At 46.6% G+C, this 18,017-nt stretch overlaps 1 protein-coding gene across 23 annotated transcripts in view; it reads right to left on the bottom strand.

Moving 5' to 3' along the window:
- Positions 1–18,017, bottom strand: part of LOC131708131 (pleckstrin homology-like domain family B member 1) — a 74,321-nt gene that overhangs the window by 34,189 nt on the left and 22,115 nt on the right. For 22 of the 23 annotated variants that reach the window (XR_009311271.1, XR_009311272.1, XM_059010351.1 and 19 more), the window contains 2 exons: positions 12,341–12,466; positions 7,696–9,164 (listed from right to left, as the gene is read on the bottom strand). Coding sequence is in view for 21 of the 23 variants with exons in the window: in XM_059010351.1 (XP_058866334.1) it covers positions 7,696–9,164; positions 12,341–12,466 (1,595 nt within the window). In the remaining 2 variants the exon portion in view is untranslated. The remainder of the gene's footprint in view (positions 1–7,695; positions 9,165–12,340; positions 12,467–18,017) is intronic. The other variant, XM_059010348.1, reaches the window with a different exon arrangement.

Raw genomic sequence — 18,017 nt, 5'->3', positions numbered from 1 at the left:
TTACACCACAGCAGTCAGGCAGAGAGGACAGTGAAACAGCCACCCCGAGCGACTCGAAATGAAGACAAAACAAGCACAATCAGTCAGAACGGTGACGCGTCAGCTCTTACTCCTCATTAGACACTGTGCACAGCAAACCCCAGGAAAGGTGATGAACGAGAACCGCACTGTACAAATGAGACCTTGATCTCAGCAAGCAATATCCTGGATCACTTTAGAGTAGAAAAAAATCTCCAGGCAGCGTTTTTCAGTTCAATGTAAATTTAAATGAATGCAACACTAAAATATTGCATGCAAGGCACTATTTATGTAATAAAGGTGCAATTAATACACATTCACATTTTGATGTGGGATACAGATAGTCAACGGGCTGCAGCTGCTTGATTTACAGAGAGCATCCTAATAGACAGAATCTATGATCTTGTCTATAATGCCTGACTCCTGGGCCACCCTGTAGAGTGACAGTATCGCTGACTGCAATGGATTGAGTTTAAACAACCTGTCGGTAATGAGAGCGAAGGTCTCCAATCCACAGATACATGACTGTGTAGCGTGAAGGAACCTTACCCAAGTCCAATACTGGAGCCAATCCACACATACCAGAGAGGGGCGTGGTCAAGACAGTGAGCACTGTCTACAGGCCACGCCCCCTCGTGAAACCCCTCCCCCGCGGCTAAACATTCCGCTCACTCTCACAAAGCTCTCCTGAGATTCACCTTTTAATCTCAGTAAATGCATGCATACACGAAACTCTTTCATCTGTTGTTGCGTGCAGATCCTGGAGCCTGTAGCCTTTCTTTTCATCTAAGTTGCTGAATTGTGGCAGCAAACAGCAGATGAAAAAAGTTAAACAAGTTAGAACACAAGCCTGAAAAAAAAAACTCCAGTCTATTTAAAACCAATCAAGTCACTAGCTAGCTTGCTTGAGGGCAAGGTCTGCGTCTGTCTGAGAATGCCTGTGTGTGCTCCATGTAAGTGAGCATGAAGGGGACATGTGCTTACACCCAAGCTCACAAAATGTATAGACACAGTTAATAAGCCCTCCATATCTCTGAGTGTACTTGTCTACATCCACACTGAAAGCATGGTAAAAGCACAGACAAGTACAGCACTTCATAGAGAGCTTGATAAAGCATTGTCACAAGCTTTGTTCAACAAGGTACAAACCCTGTTAAACAGACAAGTTGTTATGCAGTAGACCCGTGTATGCCTGTAAACGGATTGAGATGAGCAGCACAGTGCAGGACTGCAGCCTCCGCCTGTGCTAGAACGTTTGGCCCTTGCCTCCTCTCACACTCCGCTCTGCAGAATCTCTCCTCGCAGCGGTGTGTGAAGATTCCCTGAGCAGGAATGCCAGCTATTCAAAGCACAGGCTCTCAAAGTGTTACCAGCGTTAATCCTCCAGCTTCACCCAGGTCACCCTGTACCAAGGAGTACCAACCCACCAGCTACCCCGTGTCTGCAAAGCTTTGGCATGGCTTTGCTATACTGTCTTTGAACAACTCGTGAGTTGAATTAATGTATTTTTTTTTTTTTCTGCACCGCAGCAATGCCCGACACAGCTCAGGAGAAGTGAAGGTTCAGCGGGCTTCCTCCGATCCCACGACCGAGCCAGCTTCCTCTTCTACACCCAGGAACTCCAGAACTCACTAGGCGCCTGTCCGGTAGGGTCTGCTAAAACACGATGAGGAGAAGCAATACCTGCCGGTTTTGGCTCCCTAACCAATGAGCCAATGAGACGCCCCCTCCCTTGCTCCCTCCCCAGCGAAAACCAGCGACTTTGCACACAAACCTGTGCTCCCCTGACTGTACGAATCACCCAGCATGCCATGCGGCCGTGCTTTTACCAGGTGAGCCACTCTGGAACCTGGTGACTTGAAGTTTTGTGACAAAGACCCACTGTAAATTAGCAGAAGCACCAACTACTGTGTATTGAACTGCAAATTGAGAGATAAAACTACAGAGAAGTATCTCTCTCTTCTTTGTGTCGAGTGGATGATGTCTTCGGTAATCCACAACGCAACTTCTTCAGTGTCGCGCTGATGAAGACCCAAGCCAGATCACGATCTATAACTGAGGGTCTAATAGCTAGAATTAGCAGTAGCAGCACACAATAACTGAACGCCTGAATTAAGCATACTCTGACAAGCCCATGCTGTGACTAAGAACATGCAAACCCTATAGGAGATAGACAGTCTATAGAACCACTTCCAAACAGCCCTGTGCAGTCAGTCAAACGAGTGAGCACACAATCACCCCCACACCGGCAGCCCCCTTCGATCCAGTCTAGTCCCCTCTCCCTTTCCTCCGGTTACCCAGCAGAAAATTCCTTCAGTATCCCACACCACTGACCCACCTCCAGAGCAGGAGCTGTGAGACTGCTGGTGTCACCAGTCTATACCACAGCCTTTTATATACAGCGTGGCCTTACAGGGCTTCTCTGATTAACTCTTCACAAACAGCGACTCAGACAGCGAGCATCGTTCTGCTTGTTAATGTATAACCCACTCTTCCTGTACAAATTAATACAATTAAAGCGAAAGTAGCTAATATTCTATGTTAAACTATACTATCCATTTTAAAAGGCTGTAACATTTTAAACTTGTGAACAGCAGAACTACAAAACGAATTGTTAACGTTAATGGTTTTAAACTGAACGGCTGTTACTTGTCCACAGAAAAACAACAGTTAGTTGTGGCTTTCGTTGAACCCCAGCAAAATGCAGTAAGTTTAAAAGACCGAAAAAGTTACTACCATACAAAATGCATTGCTTTGTGTAATGTACTGTATCTGCATTGCATTGTGCAGTACACCCACACACATACTTATACTTATACAACTCCTATACAATTCTGTAACAATTTAGACCAAAGTCTGTTTCATGTTATGAGCAAGTGCTACATAAACACATTTACATGCATTTCCAAGATCTTTCCCTATAAGGTATTTTGATCAGATCTGGCAGTCTGTGCAGGAAAGCTCCCAGATTCACATCTGTGGTAAATGACAATGATGGAGTCCTAATTACCTTCAGTAATGACCCACAATCCTTCAGTAAGCCCGGGTTCTGCTGGATCAGAGACAGTATATAGAGCCAGGCTTGGTCCTTGCTGGCCTCTGGTCCAACAGGTACTGATGCAGTCCTGTCGGGTCCAGTTAACTCCCTGCCATCCATGGCAATGCGATCACACTGGCTTGATCCTGCGATACAGTACTGTGCTGTGCTATTCTTTCTCTGTCTCTCTCTCTCTCCCTGGAGGTCCCTTTAAGCACAGCTGTTCCCAGGCCCTCTCTGTCTCTCTCTCTCTCTCACAGTGATATAAAAAAAAAAAAAACTTGAGTTCAGAATAGACGTTTCCCAGATCAGGAAGTCACAATAACTTTCAGCTATCTGAATGCCCTGCTGACAACAGAATGGAACACAGGCACCAGGGGGTGGGGCCTGACAGAGGGGGCGGGGTTATCCGAAGCCAGTGGGCGTGTCTTCTCGGAAGGGGGACAGGAGTGTCACTAAGCTGCTCAGCTCTTCCAGTCACAGTGTCAGAATTAAAAGGTGCCTTTTGTGAGAGATATCACCATGCCTGCCCATCCCTTATAATGCTAACTTCTCAAACAACTAGTTAACACTTTAAAAGATCTAAATCAATCACAAGTTACTAGTTTTTAAAAGTGAAACACTGGATCAACCTAGTAAGTACCAATCATTCAGGACCGTGATTGGACAGCCCTGTTCCAGACACTGTGTAAAACAATCCCAGTATAACAAAACACCACTTGGAAAAAAAACCCTTTCGTTCTATTCAGTCAGAAAGCAGCTTGAAGATGTGATTTGTAACATCGCTGTGTGGTCTACTGGTCTCTCAGAGTGATGGAATGTCAAACAGGTTTGGAGCTGTGGGGGGGATGTCCAGATCAATCTACCCCTACATACATGTAAACAAACTGGAACAGGTTTGCTACAGTAGAGTGCACAGCAGGGGATGGGTTTTATGAGATTAAGTGTATCGCATCCCCCTTGTTTGATATATGGACTGAGAGTCCTTGTTCCACACCCACACAAACCTGCCTGGCTGGAACACCACCGCCCTCTTGTGGGCGGAAGACTCTCTTTTGGTTTGCAGATAGACAAAGATCCAGGGAGCTTAACCCTCCTGAGCAATGAATAAACGTGTCAAAGACAAAAGAACTGCATTTAACTTCTCAGCTCCTCAGGATAAAGGATAGAGAGTGTGAGGGAGAGTAGGAGTGAGTGAGACAAAGTGCCACCTCTCCTGTGCTCTGCCTGGGCTCTGGTGAGCTCACAAAGGGTTCTGCAGTGTCTGGCACTGACCCTGGCCCAGGCCCAGACCCTGCTAAATATACCAGCAATTATGAGGTAACGGAAGGGTGATGTCACCCTCAGGGCTCCAGGCACTTAGCTGAGCTCAACCGCCCTGCCCTGCACTGACAGACAGACTCCCTTCTCACTGTCCCACAGCCACAGACCCCCGAGTCCAGGGGAGACCCCTTTAGCAACTTTATCCATGCAAAACTCCATACAAAAATTCTACACTTAAAACCAAAACCGAGTAAGACGAGAAATCAACCAAAACTTGAGTGTTGGTCCTCACTTAAGCGTACCAAGTTAGCAGTTGCTTGTATTGAGAAAGCACACTTGAACATGAACACTCTGAATAATACCCACAGATGCTTTGCCGTTTTACTTAACATTTTTGGTTTGGATCATTCAAAAGTTGTGGATATGATCAAAAATGTTTGCAACTTTTGCTCCAGTGAAAAGTTTCAAAGCATTTCAACAGTGGAAAGATGGAACGAATTGCTCAGAACAATAATGACCCTGCGCCTTTCAGAGCGAGATCCAGCTCTCTAAAAGCTCCCTATTAAAGGAGGCGCCTGTCGGCTGCAGACAGCTGCCGGGGTGATTAATGGCTGGGGGAGGCTTGGAAACAGACACACGCTTCACTGATAGGTAAATAAAGCCTGAGGGCTGATTGAGCCGACAGCAGCCCTGCTCTCCTGAAACCGAGGGAATCTCAGAGTGCGACAGTCCCTGACACACAGGCAGGCCAGAGTACCGCAGGGCTCACGTCTGGCAGTAGGGTCCATCCAGCCAAGGGGACCACATTGTGGGGAGGGGTTGTCTCAGTTTGGGGTTAATGGTGATGCACAAGCTACCTGTGATGGAGAAAAGGGCTTCAAGGCAGGGGCTGTGCTGTGCAGGCAATTGAGGGGCTTCATGGCTGTTGTGTAGGAAACTGTAGAGCTTGCAGCTCACGTCATGCGAGGAGTATGGGTTAGAAGTTTGCAAAGGTGCTCATTTGTTCTATTTTTTTTCTGACCTAGACAGATAATGTTAGTACCATTTTAAAGATTGTTTCAAGGGCTTTTCAACAAGTCACTGTTAAAATGATACAGCAAACACCCCCAAGGACTGACCCAAGAGCAGTAAGCATCTCGTTCACTCCCATAGCTGTCCTGTTTGAGAGGAGACAGGGGCGCACTGCACCGCGGGCCAATACAGTATTCAGGGAATCGGCTAGACATACTGACAGACAGGAGACCCAGGACAGAAACTGCACACTGGCTCTGTAGAGAAATGCTGGGAGAGGAGAGGAGAGGAGAGGAGAGGAGAGGAGCATCTTGATCTCAAGATCAAAGTGCAGAAAGCGTGTTTAATTGCAGTGCAGTATGAGGACAGAAGGGAACACACTGAAATCACAGAAACAAAAGAAGCTTTTTAATTTATAGGCAAGTGTCTCAGACTCTGGCAGCAGACCCCCTCAACACCCACGGCCCTCCCCCCCCCCCCCTCCCTCCACTGCAAGGACACAACAAACAAAGAGTTGCTATGGTTACTCAGCGTCGTGAGATTCCGTAAGTGACTGCATTTTTTCCACAGCTGAGCTTAGTCAATCTGGCAGCGCCCCCCCTGACCCTGAGGAAAGGGAAAGTCTGAGTCTGTCTTGTATCACTGCTGGGATGCCCTTGAATGTCATCTCAATAGCTAATCTGATCTTGCTTTTCCTTCAGCTCTAACCACTATGCCACACTGCTTCCTTCCCAGTCCCTCAGCTCTAACCACTAAGCCACACTGCCTCCCTCCCAGTCTCTCATCTCTAACCACTAAGCCACACTGCCTCCCTCCCAGTCTCTCAGCTCTAACCACTAAGCCACACTGCCTCCCTCCCAGTCCCTCAGCTCTAACCACTAAGCCACACTGCCTCCCTCCCAGTCCCTCAGTTCTAACCACTACACCAAAGTGCCTGCTGTTTAAAACAAGGCAATGTTACCCAGTTTCCCAGAGTAAACAATTCTCTAAATGAAATTCCAGGGCTCACCTAGAACAAACACAAGGAATGTATACAGTGGAATACCAAACAAACTGAATGCAGACTGGAGGAAACTCCTGGGAGACCTCAGCACTGGGAACAAGCACAAAGAGGTTCCGATCCAGCTGCCTTCAACTGGAGTTTACTGTACTTTTTTTTTTAAATAAGTTTCAGATCCACAGCTGCAACTCCTGCCTCTCCTCTCCTCACAAACGCACACAATTACATCAACACCAGTGCACGCACACACCTCACAAATCGCGTGACAAACGCACAGCAAGTGAAAGGTTAAAAATATCTGTCGAATATTGAGAGGTTATCGAATTACAGCCAAATGCAATCCGAAACATCTACAGGAGGTTAGGAGTGTGTGATAAAAGTGCGGTGCAAAATCAGGACAGCTATCATGTGCACCATGCAGAGGGTGACAGACAGACAGACAGACAGACAGACCAGCGAAAAAGGATCCCCATTCTGTGTGGTGTGTCCGGCCACCTCTGCTAGACTCATAGTGAGGGATAATAAACCATCCCTACTGTACTAAACATTGTGAGGCACAGAAAATAGTGAAACATTTCAATTCCCCTTCCAACAAACAGCAGCAAGCCAAAAACAAAGACTGCATGCTCCACACAACTGGGCTGGATGGTTCCTGTGGTCAGAAGGGAACTGTTTTGGTGTCTGTGCGGTAGCTGGTGCCTCTAAAGCAGAAACATCTCAGTTTATACACAGAGATCTGCAAACAGACTAAACAGCCAACACCTTCTACACGGTTAACACATGAACAATGCGTGTTGAAATTCATAGCCAGCTCCAGCCTGGATGTCAGTCAGTCAGGCAGGCAGTCACTGTTTATTTCTGTGAATCCATGCAGAAGCACCAGCTATCCTCAGCCTCCGATCTCCAGCAGGCAAACATTTTACAAGATTCTTTTGGCGAAAGCGTCGTGCTGCAGCGGATTCTTCAAATCGCTATGGTTACAGAAAACTAAAAATGCAGCTAAAATCCAGGTCGATTCAATGCTGGAACTTTTCCAGCATAAATCAAAATGGGTCTTGTTTTAAATTGAATTTACAGTACTCTGTCGAACACAGATGATGAACAGCACACTACACCACATTCTACATTGCATTCATATCTAATTTGATTTTTTTTTTTTTTTTTACTGTACGAATCACACTTTTGCTTTTCCGTTAACTCAAAATCGAAAGAATATTCATTTTATAACTTTTCTGCATTAAGGCTGTGGTATCCCCTTGATCCTTTTAATAAACACCCCCTCCCCTCCCCTCCCTTCCTCTCCCCTCCTCTCCTTTCCCCTCTCCTCCCCTCCCCTCTCGTGTGACAGCGCTGTCAGTGCACTCACCAGCCTCCCCATCTCCTGTTCTCTCAGTCGCTCCTCTCTCTGCCGACGGTGGTACTCCAGCAGCTCATCCTCGTTGTCGCTGATCTCGGTGATGCTGTTCTTGCGTTCACGCATGCCAGGGTGGGAGGGCCTCAGCTCTCCGGCACCCCCTGACATCTTCCTGTGCGTGCGGGGGCTGGGCTGCGGAGAGGACCCTGGCAGGGAGCCCAGGCTGTAGGCGGGTGAGAGGGCATTGCCGTAGCTGGCCTTCCTGATGCCTCCGCCGTCCACCCCCTGCTGGAGGGTCGGGGAAGGGCTCCGCGCTCGCCGTGGCCTGGCGGTGCCTGCCCCACTGTGAAGCTCTTCCGGAGGGGAGCCAGCTTTGCGGCGCAACCTGGGGCTCTCCGGCACCGAGAGCTTCCCAGCCTCCGGAACCCTCAGGATGGGCGACGGCCCGGGCAGAGGTGTGGCCATTCCCCTGCGGGACAGCGAGGGGCTGAGAGGGGGCAGCTCACGCATGCTCTCCGGGATGCGCCGCCCCACACGGGGGCTCTCCGGGGGCTGCAGAGTCCTGGGGTGCGGCTGCGGAGCTCCGGGGCTGATGTGCACAAAGCCAGAGCCCGGCTCCAGGTGCTGGAAGGCCCTGGCGTTCTGGCTCAGCTGCCTGGAGGGGCTGGCAGTGAGCATGCGGTCGATAGCTGGCGGCTCCCGGAAAGGGCTGGATGACCTCTCTTGGAGCAGAGTGCCCGATTTGGTTCTGGGGCTGGATGGGGCGGCGTGGTGCAGCTTGGGGGTCAGTCTGGGGCTCCCCGGGACTGCGCCAACCTGGTTCCACCCGGAAGACCCGAAATCTCCAGGAATGGAAGGCAGATGAGCCATCCTGGGGCTCTCCGGAGCTATCCTGGGGATCTCCTGGGACCTCCGGCTCAACGTGGGGCTTGGAGGGGCCTCCAGGAACGCCCCTCTCTGTAGCCTGGGGCTCTCCGACACCCTCTGTGGCCCTGGCACTGTGCTTCTGGGCATAGGAATGGGCGGCTGGACTGCGTGGTTGTAGCTGGAGGATCGCACAGGCACAGGGGGTAAGGGTAGGACTTGATCCTGGCCGCTGGGAGAGGGGCTGGTGTAGCTCTCGCAGCTGGCCGCGGAAGGGGAGGACAGGGGAGAGAAGGGGGGAGAGGTGTTCTCGTAGCTGGAGCCCTCAGACATGGCACCGGGGCTCATCGGAGGGGACAGCAGGTAACGTCCACCCCCGTTTACCACAGGAGACAAGGGGGACTGAGCCAGGGGGTTACTGGAGGAAGCCTTCCTCTGCTGGGACGAGGAGCAGGCAGCCTGTGGGTCCTCTATTGCTAAGGAGTCCATGATGTCCTGCAGGTCCTTCTCAATGGAGCTGACCAGGGAGCTGTGGCCAGGCCTGAGCCTCTCACGAGGGCTACCGCGGGAGTCAAGCAGCCCGAGCTGGTGGTTTCCATTGACCAGGCTCTCTGCATCTGCCAGGGTAGAAGACAGAGACACAGTTAAAGTTCAATTCATTATACAGAGTGACATTTGGATTTACAATGAACCCGGGCAAAAAGACAACAACACATCCTGGACACTCGCTTCCGCATGTATTACGAGTATGCTTATACATGTCACAGGCATATAAAGGAAAAACTGCATTGAGTTTCAGCGACTGGTAACTTAGTGTTCAGGAAATCTGTTCATAAAATATTTTGTGATTATTTTAACAGGACTCAACTCAGGGGAAAAAGGACATACATTACCAGAGAGAGAGAGAGAGAGAGAGAGAGAGAGAGACAGACACACACACACACACACAATCTAAAAGGTAACTGTGTAAAAATCTCCAATTGCATCCAATTACAACATGACTCACACAAGCAGACAGGACATCATAATATTATTACAGCTAGATAATGCAATCATGTAACCTGGAGCTGTAATGCTCCTCTGTGCGCTGTGTGGGCTAGTCCGAGCAGTGCAGAGCAGAGTAGCCTTAATTCAACCTCATGCAGTGCTGGAGCCCGGCTTGAGGAGGGAGGGAGGGAGGGAGGGAGGGCTCCTGGAACAGCACAGTCGATTTCTCCTCTTAACCCTACAGTGTCCATTCAATGCCTTGCCTTGCCTACTGTGTTCATGACACATTTCATTAGAAACATGCAGAGTGCTGCCGGACAGACATGCAATACATTCAAACAGGGGAACCTCCTTTCACATCTCTTCTTATTGTGTATAAGGACGGGGTGGAAATGCGGAAACTAGCACTAATATCTGAGATTAATAAAATAATTATATTTAAAAAAATAATATTAAAAATTAGAAACACACATACAAATGAAACATTATAATCAACAGGTAAAACACACTTAAACTATTTCATACGATAAAAGACCAATTAATACAATAACACGTAAATATTTAAAAGCATATTATTATTATTATTATTATTATTATTATTATTATTATTATTTAGGGAAACGCATTGTTAGCTAGTTGTTAGTGTACACAAGAGTTTTCATATTTGATTTTTCTTTTTCTTCATTAAAATGTAAGCCTTTAATTAAACATCGTTTAAACCCGTCATGACAAACAACACCACTCAACGGGTCTTTAATATACTGAAAGCGCACATAATTAAACAGATGCCGTAAATACACACTGGTATTTAATATGCCCCGGTAAACAGTACTACACGAGAGGCATTTAGCTGATACTCTATACAAACAATAGATTAATTATTTAGACCAAAACACCAACAAACAAATACACGAGCAATAGCATACCGCACTTACATGTCAATGGTTGGTATGGAGCTTTTTTTTAGCACGAAAACGCAATAGATTTCTAAATGTGTATTCCTTCTGAGTCTTATCTTTACCCGACGACAGTCTCCTGTCTCATCGTCACCTCCCAACGAGGCAGCCCGAACTGAGAACCAGAGTTTGGAGCGCTGAGATCCGTCTGCCGGCTTGCTTCCTCCCTCCTGTCCCTCCCTCACTTTCCCTGTCCACGGTGCTGATGCGACGGCTTCAGACAGTCCTAGGGGCGGGCTATGCAGACGTGCATACCGGTATTTTTATTTTTTGTTAAAGAGACACACGCCTGTTTATTTCAATTGATATGATGTTGTAATTATTACTTGTATTCTTCTTAATATGCATTTCTGCATTCGTTTCGGAGATGCATTTCCTCTTGCGCGTATTTTAAAGGTTAACTTTAGCATTTAAATGGGCAGCGGAGATGGCTCTGTTGGGGAGATAACGTGTAAACGCTCGACCTTAAACAACAGAACGAGAATCCCCGGGGATTCCTGGCATTATAACAGCTACTGGCGGCTCCACAAAATTTAGCATGGTCTGCAATACCTACCGACATGAACACACACATCTATAGTAATAGATTGTACAATTAACGATGTGTTTACAAAATAACGCTATATTATGTCCACCTACAGTCAATTTATAATTAATATTATTCTGTATAAATCTGCCTGAATTTTGTTTTAAAAAGACATATCTCTGATGTCAAGTACCCAATTGTGTAACTGCTTATACCTGGTTTAGCAGTTCTCTTTGCTATAGAGATCTCTACTGGTTGCAGTGTTTATATATCACTACACTGTCCCCAAGATACAGCCTTCCCTAATCCCCCCCCCCTGATTTGTGACTGTCCCAGTCCAGAGACTGGATATGAACTGTTTCCCAATAGGATAAGCTGTGTGGGAGATGTAGACACACACACACACACACACACACACACACACACACACACACACACATCACCAGGACAACATATAGACTGGCCGGCTGACAGTAATAAGCCAGGGTGACGGGAGAGTTGAGAAAAAAAAAAGAGAGACACAGAAGCTGACAGACCAGGAGAGCCAGGGGACCAGGAGAGAAGAGGAAAAAGAGAGAGGGGGGAGTGTGGGTGTGAGGGTGTGGGGCAGGAAGGAAAGAGCGAGAGACAGCTAGAGCCAGAGATTACTGTTTATCCCGCCTCAGCAATGCAAGAGAGAATGAGAGAAAGAAAGAGAGGTGTGGGGTAGTGGGAGAGAGAGAGAGAGAGAGAGAGAGAGAGAGAGAGAGAGAGACGGGTGGCTATGTACTGCTGGACTACACTCACAGGTATTTGCCTTTGTGCTGTGTCTTTCACTCGTCACAAGATATTCCGCTTAAGGCCTGGTACAGTAGTTGTAAAGTTTATTTTTAAATCTCCCCCCTCTCCCATGGCCCTGCAGTGATCAGCTGTCCCTCTCGTCCCCCCACCCCACCCCCTATGCAGAAACAAGAAGGTTTTGAATTACCAGCAACACAGGCAGACACCTGGAGCTCCTTAATCAGCACGTGCTAAAAGGCGTAATTAATGGGTTAGCGGTTCCATGTCTTTTTACACTGACGGACTGCCAGTGTGTGTGTGAGGAGTGCGAGTGACTGAGAACATGCTGCTGTACCTGCATGCAGTCATGTGTATCAGGCCTTAAAGAGTGAGTGCGTGCATCTGTGCAGAAAGGAGTGTGCGAGCCAGTACGACAATGACACGGGACAGTTATCTGTCTCTCATGCTGCTTGACACCCGAGGACAGTTGCCAACACTTTCCTAATTCAGTTCACTCATTCAAGCAAACCCTCCCACAACCCAGTTCCTATGGCAACGCTCTTACCCGTGTTGACCCCGTACTGACCCGCGGGGCTCCGCCCACTCCCTGGCATCATACTCTTCATCCTGATCGCTTCAGCCGGGTGGTTGAACCGGAAAAAGGTTGACTGTCCGAAACTCAGCATACACCCTGCGAGAGAGAACAGCGAAGCATGTTAACTGAGCATACACCCAGCACCTTAATGATAATGAACACGAGTCTAAACACTCCATTCTCAGCTCTCCAGCGCTGTCATTACCAGCACCTTAATAATAATGAGCACGAGTCTAAACACTCCATTCTCAGCTCTCCAGCGCCGTCATTACCAGCACCTTAATAATAATGAGCACGAGTCTAAACACTCCATTCTCAGCTCTCCAGCGCCATCATTACCAGCACCTTAATAATAATGAGCACTAGTCTAAACACTCCATTCTCAGCTCTCCAGCACTGTCATTACCCTGTACTAAAATAAATAGCTATAAAACTTCCTGGAAACAAAACGTCATTCTGTAGAATGTGAACTTTTAAAAGGAGTTAACTTGAGCAAATTTTCTCCCCTAACAAGTTTGTTCCCGTTGTAAAAACAAACCAGCAGCTGCAGTTTCCTTTCACGCGCTCTCAGTAATAAATGCTTTAGCCTGGGGATCTCAAAGAGGAGAGAGCAGAGAGAAAGAGCTACAAAACACGGGCCGGGTGTGTGCCGGAGAGCTCCAATCCTTTATCAGTGAAGATATAGAGCCCCATTTCACAGCATGATTAAAGTTTGCATTTGCACAGAGACACGTTCAGTGTTTATTTTCCTTCAGTCATGCTGCTGTGTTCCTCCAATTCCAATCAACAAGAGTCTATTGAATCTGGCTAAGAAGCAAGTCCTAAGGTTTGAGTCTTGAGGGCAGTCTTTGCGCACGTGGCCAATCCAACGTGATTCACTAATCTGGAGCTGCCACCGCACCCAGCTCACTCCCTGTCATTAATCTTGTCTGGAACCGTAGCTGAGCTGGAATACGTTGCTGTACTGGAGAAGGGTCACCGCATTCCAGATGCAAACTTCACACACAGCTGTATTAGGAGCTAGTGGTTAGAACCGAGAGGCAGGCTGTGTGGTGAACTACTGAGAGGTGTAGGTAGTGTGGTTAGAGCCGAGAGACTGGGGGGCAGTGTGGTCTTGTGGTTAGAGCTGTAAGGCTTTGAGATCTAGGTTATACAGTGCAGCACAGCAGTTAAGTCCAGTGCTGATGCACTGTTCACAGAACTAGAGACCTGGTCGGTTTAGTTTTGAGTTTTCTCAGCTGTGGTAATGGAGTTTTATCACTGGACTGCAGAGCTGCAGTATTAATGCTGTCTTATTCCCAGGCTGTCTTGTGCCACGCAGTCTTTCTATAGGCAGAGGGGTCAGGTTCACTATTTGAACTCACTGGCCCTCGGGGGGGGGGGGGGGGGGGGGGGGGCCGGCTGCTAATCCCCAGCAAGGTCATATCCATAGCCGGAAGCGAATTAGAAAGTATTGAATCTGCGATTAAACCAAGCGGTTTTATGTGATCACTGACCAGCCTCTTAAGTGCTGGGTCTCCTATGGGTTTTGAGGGGTATTTACGACTAGATATGTCCTCAGACAAGACAAGAATAAGAGGAAGCCCATGGTTCCACTCACTGAATGGGACACGTTCAATTTTGTTGAAAGAAGAATATTTTATACATAAAGTTAAATGCGGGAAGATTCACAGCAGAGATTGAAAAAAAAAAAAAGTCACCGCCAGAGAAACATCGTGAAGAGGGAGTGTGTTCAGCACATTGAAGACCCTTAAAAAGCGCTCCTGTAGCAGAACAATGACGTAGCCCCCAGCTGTCACAAAGCCTTTGGAGCAGAACGCACCCTGCCTGCTGTGCAATGATTTACTGTTCCTCCGCATTCCGCTGCTGGCAGGGTGAAGGCTCTGCCTGGACTCCTAATGTGGAGCTGACTGTGTAATGCACAGGAGTACCACTCAGGGGTCAGCTGACTGTAACAGCGGTAACACATTCAAAGAATGGCTGCAAATTCCTAATGAATTCGGGCTGAACACCGCAGGAATAACGGCTGAATATCTCCTGCACTTCCTCGGAGTTCTGAAGCAATTCATTTTGAATTCAGCCCTCTTAATGCATATCGATTGAATTATCCATATTCATTCTTTGTAGCACGTGTTGTTATCACGTGTATAAGGCATGTATTCCTGCATGAACAAGAGATTGTGAGAAGTGTTCATGCATGAATGAATGCCTTATACATGCAAGACTTTAACCTTCGAACTCTGTTGGCTCCGCCTACTTTCATACCGCACCACAGAGCAGGTGGGGTCAGAGTTCAAAGGTCGCAGTGTCTCCTGGACTCAAAGCACAGACAATGGCTTAACAACAAGGAAACCCTCTAAATCAGCATCTGGGAAGTGTAATCAGTCATTCTGCGGGGTCGGTTCACTCTCCTTGAGAAATCCTGCCGATTCAATCAATGACAGATCGTATGCAAGAAGCAATTGAGAAGATTAAACATATCGAGAGAGAGACATGACACCCGCTTCATTTGAAAATTAAAATGTACTCAGCTGGGGCTGCTTTGAAAGATGGAATCCATTTAAAAACAGACAAGAGTTCAAGCAGGAAATAAATCTTCTAGTGAACTTGAGTGAGTGTATCGCAGTCCCAATTAAAACTGCTAGCGATGCAGACCTGCAGAACCCGTACTTCACTAGCGCTCCAGTGCAGAAACCAATGGGCATCCGATTTCTCCCAAGGAAGTAATAGAAAACATCAGCATTACAGAACTAGTGAGAAAAAAGACGCAGATTGGAGAACAAATATGTTTTAAAATTTGATTTGAAAGATTTGACTGTGCCAGAATTGCTGATATGACTTGGGTAGGATGATAACGTGGTATATTTTGATCTTTTAACCTCATCTCACCGACAGAGGACAGGACAGAATCCGTAACAGCAGCATATCCCACAATACACCTCAGTCAGCTTTGCAACGGGAGGCTCTCAAACTGCAGTCCACTCCCTTGTCAGTACAGCTCAAACCTGCTTCAGTTTCAGTAACCTGCTGGTTAACTAGCGGAGGATTATTTCTGCTCTGATCCCTGGCCCCTGATCTGAACACCTAAGGAGGCTGGAATGAAGACTATTTCCAGCTCATGTGCAGCTACAGCCTCTGCTTCTAACTCCGCTCTCCTCGTAAACAGCCTGGGCAGCTCCTCGGAAGAGGATGGTTACAGTCAGGTTGCTAAGCAAAGCGCTGCTTTACCTGCTGCAGTAATTACTACTTGTAACTCCCGTCACCTGTGCTCACCGACGTCATGTGCGTGGGGTGGACTGAACACTGCCTGGCAATGCTGAAGGATGCTGTCAATCACAACCATCATGCTGACATCTGTTGCCACCAGGGAGATGCTAAATCGATTGGGGTTTCTCTTAGAAACTGGGTGTAAAGAAATACGTCTTTTATTGATTTGCTATTTAAATACTCTGAACAGAAGTGTGTCCAAGTTTACCCTGTGAAAGTGATTCCTGCAGCTTGCGCTGCGATAGTCACCCCCATGTTTGCATTATCACAACGGGTGGCCCATCATGTTGAAAGTATTGTCACTACAAGTTGTGACGAACTAGGATTAGGTACGGGGTCCAGTTTGGGGAACGCTGGGTCACATTCACCTAGACCTGTCCAATCCTGGTCCTGGAGGGCCATTCCACTCCAGGTTTAGCAGGTAAAACAATATCTTTAACTACTTCAGGGGTCTGCGTGGAGGTGGTTCCAGTAAACCATTTACAACAGGGTTGGAACAAAGACCAGGAGTGGAATTACCAGAACCCTGAATGGGTCTTTATATTAAGGCATCAAGGAAGTATGCTGTCCTGTAGAGAACATCATTGCAGCTGTCATGCAGGCGTACTGAACTGGGGACAGGAGTGCAGAGTTATGTATTCAAATCTTACAACAGTCACATTAGAAAAAGAGAAACAGATGCAGTCTTTGTATATCAACCAATCGCAAAATCCCTACAGACAGACTGTTGATTTTATCCCTAAAATGCCCTTCCGTTGTTTACAAAGACAAGCGCAGGGCTGCACGGTCACTACAGCCTTCATTAGCACGGAAAAAACAACCATTGTTGAACTTTGTAACTGCGCATCCTGGAATACTGACCGGCAGAGGGTTCTGTATGTATGTATGTATGTATATAAAAGGGTTCTAAACGGAACCATCAGGGGTTCCACAGCAGGGTTCTTCTAAATCACATCTCACAAATCAACCAATCACAGTGAAGTATTTGACAAAATTCCAGGATCTCTCATCCTGTGTACAGATGTCTTCCTGTGCACAGAACACCACACCCAATCCCGATGTTCAAATAACAAAAACACACAGCTTCAGCAAACTGCATGACAGGCCATCTCTTATACACCAAGAGACACCCCACACTGCCTATAAACTTAGAAGCACAGTGATCCACTTGATATTGTCTAACTACCTTGCCCATTACCCTTTATAGATGCATCAAGTGCAAGGCTGTTAAACAGCAAGTCTTCCCTTAGACAGCGTCGATGCGGGATGTAACGCTATGTGCTCCACACACTTAACTTTAAATAAGAATGCTTCTTTTTAGAATCTATGCAAAACGAGGGTTCTAGTCTGAATTAACCATATGGTTCTGTATAGAAAGACGAGGAATATGGAAGTGTGCATGTAGTTTGTAGAATAATAATAATAATAATAATAATAATAATAATAATAATAATAATAATAATAATAAATAAATAAATACATAAATAAATAATACCCCAGCCGCTGTGACACATACAGTACTTTATCATTTATAAAAAATGCTTTTGATTCATGTGTTGAATGTTTTAGCGATGACAGTATATGACTGCTAGGACACCTGAACGAGTGTGGCTTACTGTATTTAAAAAGTATTAAGTGGTAATTCTGCAACGGAGAAGTTAACACCCTGGGGCTATAAAAGAATTAACAAGATACGTCTTGCAAATCAAAATGACGTCAGGGTAGCGCAAGTTCGCTTCACGCAGATGTGCTGGGATGTCGACTCAAAGGAGTCAAGCAGAACTCACTGTACACCCGCACACCAGTATTGGGTTCATCCTGTGGGTTTAAGAAACTTCACCCTTTAATTAAATCTTTTATTTCAGCCCTGGCCTGCAACTAAAAGAGAGACCGGAGGCGATGGAGTTTAATTAAAGGGTAAATACCAAGAGTTAAAAACAAGCCTAAAATCTCTGCCAAAGCGCGTCTCTAGATAAAAAAAAAGACTCGATGTATTTCAAAAGTGGAAATAAATAAATAAATAAATAAATAAATACAATTTGAAGGTCACCACTAGTTTCTGAAGTCTAGCTTGAGGCGCTGGGAACTCCACGGTTTGCATATAAAGTGAAGTCCATTAAAATACAATTATATACCGATATATATATAAAGAGATTTACCGCTGTATATTGAAAATGAATACTGTAGTATATATTGTTGTGCTGCAGAATTTAAATATTAGCACAAATATCGTACTACTGTACGGCAATAAAAGTATAGTACAGTTGGCTATTAGGCTAGACAAAGCTGCCTTTGATTTGAAATACACTTTAAAATCTCAGCGCTTTATAGTACACGCTACTTTGTACAAAACAAACGAACTCGCCCGTACTGTATAATT

This window comes from Acipenser ruthenus, chromosome 40 (assembly GCF_902713425.1).
Source record: "Acipenser ruthenus chromosome 40, fAciRut3.2 maternal haplotype, whole genome shotgun sequence".
NCBI classification, from domain to species: domain Eukaryota; kingdom Metazoa; phylum Chordata; class Actinopteri; order Acipenseriformes; family Acipenseridae; genus Acipenser; species Acipenser ruthenus.
Note: the sequence above shows the minus strand (reverse complement) of the source record. Positions and strands in the feature narration are given on the sequence as shown.